We start from the raw sequence: 8,541 nt of genomic DNA on the forward strand, positions 1-8,541 counted from the left end.
AAGGCTAGAGGAAGCTAAGCTTTCACTAAAGTTAATTGAATTAAATTGCCAAAATTGTATAGCCTAATTAGCCTACTCCTGTCTATACAGAAATAAATAAAATCCTTCCAAATAGGCTACTAAAGTATGATTTGGCCTCAGAGGATTGTTACCTTCTTTAAAAAATAAATAAGTTGTGGATTGTTTTAAATTGAATTGTCTACAGTCGGAAGGAAAGGCAGCATGCACAATTTGGGCAGATTATTGTTGAGTTGAGACTGTCTGACAAGTAGACAAGCCAGACATATCACAATATTTTCAAAATACAATCGTGGGGAAACATACACTACATGATCAAAAGTATGTGGACACGGACTCATCGAGCATCTCATTTCAAAATCGTGGTCATTAATATGGAGTTGGTCCCCCCCTTTGCTGTTATAACAGCCTCTACTCTTCTGGGAAGGCTTTCTACTAGATGTTGGAACATTGTTGTGGGGACTTACTTCCATTCAGCCACAAGAGCATTAGTGAGGTCAGGCACTGATGTTAGGTGATTAGACCTGACTCACTGTCGGCGTTCCAATTCATCCCGAAGGTGTTCGATGGGGTTCAGTTCAGGGCTCTGTGTAGGTCAGTCAAGTTCTTCCTCACCGATCTCGACAAACCATTTCAGTATGGACCTTGCTTTGTGCACGGGGGCATTGTCATGTTGAAACAGGAAAGGGCCTCCCCAAACTGTTGCCCCAAAGTTGGAAGCACAGAATTTTCTAGAATGTCATTGTATGCTGTAGCATTAAGATTTCCCTTCACTGGAACTAAGGGGCCTAGCCCGAACCATGAAAAACAGCCCCAGACCATTATTCCTCCTCCACCAAACTTTACAGTTGGCCCTATGCATTGGGACAGGTAGTGTTCTCCTGGAATCCACCAAAACCTGATTTGTCCGTCGGACTGCCAGATAATGAAGCGTGATTCATCATTCCAGAGAACACGGTGTCCAATGGTGGCAAGCTTTACACCACACCAGCTGACGCTTAGCATTGCGCATGGTGATCTTTGGCTTGTGTGCGGCTTCTCGGCCAAGGAAACCCATTTCATGAAGCTCCCGACGAACAGTTCTTGTGTTGAAGTTGCTTCCAGAGACAGTTTGGAACTCGGTAGTGAGTGTTGCACGCTTCAGCACTCGGTGGTCCTGTTCCGTGAGCTTGTTTGGCCTACCACTTCGCTTCTGACCCGTTGTTGCTCCTAGACGTTTGCACTTCACAATAACAGCACTTCCAGTTGGCCGGGGCAGCTCTCTCGTATCTGATATAACCCGTATCTGATATAATATATGTGATATATAACCCAGGCCGTATGTGATATATAACCCGGGCCGTATCTGTTATAGCCCAGGCAGGTTCTGAAATAACCCAGGCCGTATGTGATATATAACCCAGGCCGTATCTGTTATAGCCCAGGCAGTATCTGAAATAACCCAGGCCATATGTGATATATAACCCGGGCCGTATCTGTTATAACCCAGGCAGTATCTGAAATAACCCAGGCCGTATGTGATATATAACCCGGGCCGTATCTGTTATAGCCCAGGCAGTATCTGAAATAACCCAGGCCGTATGTGATATATAACCCGGGCCGTATCTGTTATAGCCCAGGCAGTATCTGTATAGCCCAGGCCTGCTATACGCGCTCAGCCATGCATTGAATGGTCTTTTTTGCAAACAGTGATTGAGTGATATTATTAGTCAGAATTATGACTATCCAATCTACTCATAGCATTATAAATAATAAACTATTTTACATAAGTCTACAAATGTAATAATGCATAGAATGCTTTAATACGAAGGTGCATTTTTATGGTGAAAATAAGAACACGTTTTCACTAGGATCTGTAGGATCAATGACTGGGCTTTAAACAACACGTTTTCACTAGGTTCTGTAGGATCAATGACTGGGCTTTAAACAACACGTTTTCACTAGGTTCTGTAGGATCAATGACTGGGCTTTAAAGAACACGTTTTCACTAGGATCTGTAGAATCAATGACTGGGCTTTAAAGAACACGTTTTCACTAGGATCTGTAGAATCAATGACTGGGCTTTAAAGAACACGTTTTCACTAGGCTCTGTGCTCTCTAACTGTGTTCCAGGGGTCCTAGTCTATAGGCTACGTTTGGTGTTATTTGGACATTTTTAGTTGTGATATAAACCTTATTAAAACATATAGGGCTATGAGCTATGCTACATGATGCGTGCGACTATGATTTGGGAAAAAGGCATGCGCTGTTTCTTGCTTTAGACTGCATACGCTGGACAACATTCACGAGTGATAATACATCATTCACAAGTGACAATATTGTCAACCAATAGAAATGTAATGAAGTTAATCTTGTCTTACATATACTAAATAATATGTGTGAATTATATGTCATGTTTTTCCTGCGGTTTATTTTCATGCAAGCTGTGTATGCTACTCCTGTTGTAAAGCGAAGCAATGTACTTAATATTAAAAACGCTGATCGATAAACGAACTGTGCATTGGGAAGTATTCAGGCCCCTTCCTTTTTTCCACATTTTGTTACGTTACAGCCTTATTCTAAAATTGATTAAATTGCTTTTTTTACTCATCAGTCTACATACAGTCCCCCTTAATTAATGACAAAGCAAAAACATGTTTTACAACATTTTTCCAATTTATATATATAAAACATACATTATTTACATAAGTATTCAGACACTTTGCTATGAGACTAGAAATTGAGCTCAGGTACATCCTGTTTCCATTGATCATCCTTGAGATGTTTCTACAACTTCATTGGAGTCCATCTGTGGTAAATTCAATTGATTGGACATGATTTGGAAAGGCACACACCTGTCTATATAAGGTCCCACAGTTGACAGTGCATGTCAGAGTAAAAACCAAGCCATGAGGTCAAAGGAATTGTCCATAGAGCGCCGAGACAGGATTGTGTCGATGGAAGAAGTTTGGAAGAACCAAGACTTCCTGGAGCTGGCCGCCCGGCCAAACTGAGAAATTGGGAGAGAAGGGCCTTGGTCACTCTGACACAGCTTCAGAGTTTCTCTGTGGAGATGGAAGAACCTTCCAGAAGGACAACCTTTTCTGCAGAACTCCACCAATCAGGCCTTTATGGTAGAGTGGCCGATGGAAGCCACTCCTCAGTTAAAGGCACATGACAGCCGGCTTGGAGTTTGCCAAAAGGCACCTAAAGGACTCTGACCATGAGAAACAAGATTCTCTGGTCTGATAAAACCAAGATTGAACTCTTTGGCCTGAATGCCAAGTGTCACGTCTGGAGCAAACCTGGCACCATCCCTATGGTGAAGCATGGTGGTAGCAGCATCATGCTGTGGGGATGTTTTTCAGCGGCAGGGACTAGGAAATTAGTCAGGATCTAGGGAAATACCTAGGATAGGATAAAGTAATCCTTCTAACCCCCCCCCCCCCAAAAAAAAAGATTTAGATGCACTATTGTAAAGTGGTTGTTCCACTGGATATCATAAGGTGAATGCACCAATTTGTAAGTCGCTCTGGATAAGAGCGTCTGCTAAATGACTTAAATGTAAATGAAAGATGAATGGAGCAAAGTACAGAGAGATCCTTGATGAGAACCTGGTCTAGAGCACTCAGGACCTCAGACTGGGGCGAAGGTTCACCTTCCAACAGGACAACGACCTTAAACACACAGCCAAGACAATGCAGAAGTGGCTTTGGGACAATTCTCTGAATGTCATTGAGTGGCCCAGCCAGAGCCGGACTTGAACCTGATCGAACATCTCTGGAGAGACCTGAAAATAGCTATGCAGCAATGTTCCCCATCCAACCTGACAAAACTTGAGCGCATCTGCAGAGAAGAATGGGAGAAACTCCCCAAAAAGTGTGCCAAGCTTGTTGCGTCATACCCAAGAAGACATGAGGCTGTAATCGCTGCCAAAGGTGCTTCAACAAAGTATGGCGTAAAGGGTCTGAATACTTATGTAAATGTGATGTTTTTGTCTTGTCATTATGTATTACTGTGTGTAGATTGGTGGGGGGGAAAACGATTTATCCAGTTTTAGATAAGGCTGTAACGTAACAAAATGTGGAAAAAGTCAAGGAGTCTGAATACTTTCCGAATGCACTGTATATGGTATTTTGTATTGTGATACATGTTTGGGATACGACTGATGTGTGGTTGTCTCTCCTGGCTATCTTAAGGTGAATCCACAAGCTGTAGGTAGCTCTGGATGGGAGTGTCTGCTAAATCAGGGTTTTCTAAACTTGGTCCTGGGTGGATAATTTTTTTACTACTAAATGATACACAGGCTATGAAATGACTGCATGTGTTTTTAAACTAGATTCATTATGTTAGCCATTGATGATTCATGTATTTGGATAACTTCAATGAACTGAATTGATCTGCTAATAAAAAATGTAACCTTTTTTTGGGGGGGGGTGGTATCTATACAGAAAATACAATGTCTTTCTTTAATTCATGTCATTCAAAATAATATGTTTCTATTTATCTAGTCAAAACATGTCACTACATCTCTACACATCACCACTGGAGCAAGCCCATTATCTAGGCACCAGTATTTTCTACAATGCATACAAATATATGTTTATCAGTATAAAGGATTTACATATGTTTCTTATTAAATAACAGTTAAATAAATGTATTTGTCATTTTTTATATGGTGCCAAAGTCCAGGGACAGCATTACCACCACAATCCAATAATGACCCAGTTACTATTGGGGAATGGAACCAGAGAGGAAGCTTGTGTTACCTTTCTCACACCACTGCAGTATTCATTTCAACAGACCTTTTCCACACCCCTTTGTTAGAGATATACAGTACCAGTCAAAAGTTTGGACACACCTACTCATTCAAGGGTTTTTCTTTATTTTGACTATTTTATACATTGTAGAATAATAGTGAAGACATCAAAACTATGAAATAACACATATGGAATCATGTAGTAACCAAAATAGTGTTAAACAAATCAAAATATATTCTTTAGGGAATAGGGAGCTATTCGGAACTCAGCCCAAGAGAATTAGCATTGGCTGTCTCACTAAAACATGTTGCATTGTGGTATAGTTGGAGTGATTCCACATGAAACCAGGGTAAAGTTCATAGTCCTTGGAGTGATTCCACATGAAACCAGGGTAAAGTTCATAATGCCTTGGAGTGATTCCACATGAAACCAGGGTAAAGTTCATAATGCCTTGGAGTGATTCCACATGAAACCAGGGTAAAGTGGCAGCGCCACCTAGTGTCTGGTTTGAGCAACTGAAAGCTCTAGATCCAACAGGAGCTGGTAGAGGAATGCAGTTCACTGTTATTACACAATAGGTAAGTAGGTTCTCATGGGTACTACACATCAATACACAGGCCATTCTCAGAGATCATCTGTCTGTTTTCATGCATCTCTATCTCGCCACGGCATCAAGAAAAATACAGATTTAATGTTGACCCGTGGCTATGGGGACCGAACTGGGGTTGTTTGGACTGCTGATTGGTCAGTTGTTTGGGGTTTAGGTTTAGGGACGTGGCCTTGGGGCCTCCACCTTGGGGCCTCCCACCGATACCCAGGAAGTGGAGTCTGAAGGTTGTCCACTCCCCGAAGGTCATCTGGAGCAGCTGTTTGAGGTCGTCAGGATCACCGAAGACCAGCGCCTGGCCGGTGAGGTCATTGCTACGGACGATGTCTGCGTACTTCTTAGGGAGGTTCATCCTTGCCAGCTTTTGGGGAATTTGGAAAGATGCAAAACATAGAAAGAAGATTTCAGTTTACATGTTTGGGGAGGAAGGTAGCCTAGTGGCTAGAGCGTTGGGCCAGTAACCGAAAGGTTGCTCGATCATATCCCCGAGCTGACAAGGTAAAAATCTGTTGTTCTACCTCTGAACAAGGCAGTTAACCCACTGTTCCTAGACATTCATTGTAAATAAGAATTTGTTTTTAACTGACTTGCCTGGTTAAATAAAAATAAAAAAACATCTTTCTTGGATTTATCTGAGGTCTAAAGTTGGCTATGGACCCTGGTCTAATGGAGTGCACTATATAGGGAATAGGGTGCCATGTGGGACACAGCCAACCCCCTACCGCTTTGCAGACATCCTCAGAGGTCATGTTGATAACAGTCCTGATGTTGAGAGGAGCCAGGTTCCTCCCCCACCCAGAATTCTTCAGTCTGGTGGTCCCTCTGATCCGGGCCAGCTGCCTCCTGATAGAATGATCCAGGTTAACCGTGGTCAGATTCAACCTCTCCGCGTCTCTCACCCTGAACTGGAAATGCACCTGGAGGATTGGAAGATGAAGTGTGCTGAGTGTTGGAGAGATGCGCGCGCACACAAACAAACACACACACAGGTCGCTGGTTCAAATCTGTCTCGGAGGAGCGTAAAAGGAACACACACCTTGAGGAACATCTCAAACATCTCTGGATCTCCGTCCTGTTCCAGCAGGTCTTCGATCTCCTCCCTCATCATGTGAAGCTCCATCCTCGAGTCGCTGAACACCTATTATAATATATATAATAATGTATTAATAGTATATAAAATAATAATATAGAATTGAATTATAATAATATATGCCATTTAGCAGACCTCCCACAAAGTCTTGGACTCGTCGACGAGTGTCGCCGTCCCGACAGCGTCATCGATCTCTGCTCTCTGCTGCTCGTCCTCCAGACACTGTAGTATCCAGCTGAGACGACAGGGCCAATGGTTGGCAAGAACGACCTGTAATGAAGTGATCCTTACTGTTAATCCAGTCTATGTTTTCATTCTACTACAAACTGTTGCTTAGATTGCCATTCCATGTTTTACTCTAATGTAGTGAACATTACTGTAAGTCCAGTCCATGTCTTCATTCTACTACAAACTGACGCTTAGAATGCCATTCCATGTTTTAGTCTAATGTAGTGAACATTACTGTTAGTCCAGTCCATGTTTTCATTACATTACAGACTGACACTCAGAATTCCATTCCATGTTTTACTCAGGCAGTAGTTGAGCTACAGAACTAGTGAACAACAATGTATGTAGCTATCCCCACAATGCTTTCAGAAAGTTCAACAAACATATCAGATGCCGGAACCGACTTACGTTTTTCTAATCGTATCATTTGTATGACTCCCTCCCTCTCTCTTCCCCTCGCTCCCTCATTCTCCCTCCCTCTCTCTTCCCCTCGCTCCCTCATTCTCCCTCGCTCCCTCATTCTCCCTCGCTCCCTCATTCTCCCTCGCTCCCTCCTTCTCCCTCGCTCCCTCATTCTCCCTCGCTCCCTCCTTCTCCCTCGCTCCCTCATTCTCCCTCGCTCCCTCATTCTCCCTCGCTCCCTCATTCTCCCTCGCTCCCTCAGTCTCCCTCGCTCCCTCATTCTCCCTCCCTCCACAACATAAAGGGGGGTGTTACAGTACCCAGGCAGCGATGTTCTCTGGCAGGGGCAGCTCAGTCTTCAGAGCCTCCATGAGCACCACGGTCACCCTGATGGAGTTGATGACCCGTCTCATGGACATGGTGTCATCAGAGATGTAGTGGTGGAGGTTCCCTCTGTTACTGGACAGGATGCTCTCCAACGCAGATTCTATTGCCTTGTCCACCTCGTCCTCACTCAGCGCAAACGCCACCTGCGCCGCCTTGATGTGGTTGTTGTCTATCAAAGGAATACTGGCCTCCTTCAGAAAACTTGACATCTCCTTTGTTTGGGAGGTGCTCTCGATCCAGGGGAGGGATGACTTCGGGATGCCCAGGTCCAGCTCTCTCAGCTCGATCCCCTTTGACCCATGACCCTTGACTTCTTCCGTGATCTCTGATTGGCCGCTAACGATATTATAGAACACCTTGGGAGAGAGACGGAGAGAAACAGAGAGCGAAAGAGAGAGAGAGAGAGACAGAGAGAGAGAGAGAATTGTTTTTTTTACACAGTTTGGAAGCATTACAGATTATGAATGGCAGCAAAGGCTGAGTTATTTGATACAATGTATCCATTTCATATAGAACACCTTGTGCTTGGAGGTGTGGCAGAGTTATTTGATATAATGTATCCATTTCATATAGAACACCTTGTGCTTGGAGGTGTGGCAGAGTGGCGGTATGGTGAAGGCCAGGGTCACGATGCGGTTCAAGAAGGCATAGGCTCTGTCTTCTTGACTGAAGCACCCGTCTGCATAGTTCACCTGTTGGAGAGAAACAAACTGTGTTAGTTAATAATGAAAGCCATTATTGCCCTATTCACATTCTTCCACTGTAAATCATTTAAATAGTCAACGTTTCAGCTCTTTTATTATTTAAATGTTTTATTTCACCTTTATTTAACCAGGTAGAACTGTTCAGAACAAGTTCTCATTTACAACTGAGACCTGGCCAAGATAAAGCAAAGCAGTGCGACACAAACAACAACACAGAGTGGAACATGTAGAATAAACAAACGTGGAACATGGAATAAACAAACGTACAGTCAATAACATAATAGAAAAGTCTATATACAGTGTGTGCAAATGTAGTAAGATTAGGGAGGTAAGACAATAAATAGGCCATAGTGGTGAAATAATTAC

The 8,541-nt window shown here is 43.2% G+C and overlaps 1 protein-coding gene across 3 annotated transcripts in view; it reads right to left on the minus strand.

Annotated features, from left to right (window-relative positions):
- Positions 1–5,301: 5,301 nt before the first annotated feature.
- Positions 5,302–8,541, minus strand: part of LOC115179489 (NTPase KAP family P-loop domain-containing protein 1-like) — a 16,396-nt gene continuing 13,156 nt past the window's right edge. For all 3 annotated transcript variants that reach the window (XM_029741041.1, XM_029741039.1, XM_029741040.1), the window contains 6 exons: positions 8,050–8,163; positions 7,405–7,827; positions 6,590–6,724; positions 6,401–6,502; positions 6,087–6,281; positions 5,302–5,725 (listed from right to left, as the gene is read on the minus strand). In XM_029741041.1, coding sequence (XP_029596901.1) covers positions 5,429–5,725; positions 6,087–6,281; positions 6,401–6,502; positions 6,590–6,724; positions 7,405–7,827; positions 8,050–8,163 — 1,266 coding nt within the window. In that variant the 3' untranslated portion in view covers positions 5,302–5,428. The remainder of the gene's footprint in view (positions 5,726–6,086; positions 6,282–6,400; positions 6,503–6,589; positions 6,725–7,404; positions 7,828–8,049; positions 8,164–8,541) is intronic.

Source organism: Salmo trutta, chromosome 39, assembly GCF_901001165.1.
Source record: "Salmo trutta chromosome 39, fSalTru1.1, whole genome shotgun sequence".
NCBI lineage: Eukaryota > Metazoa > Chordata > Actinopteri > Salmoniformes > Salmonidae > Salmo > Salmo trutta.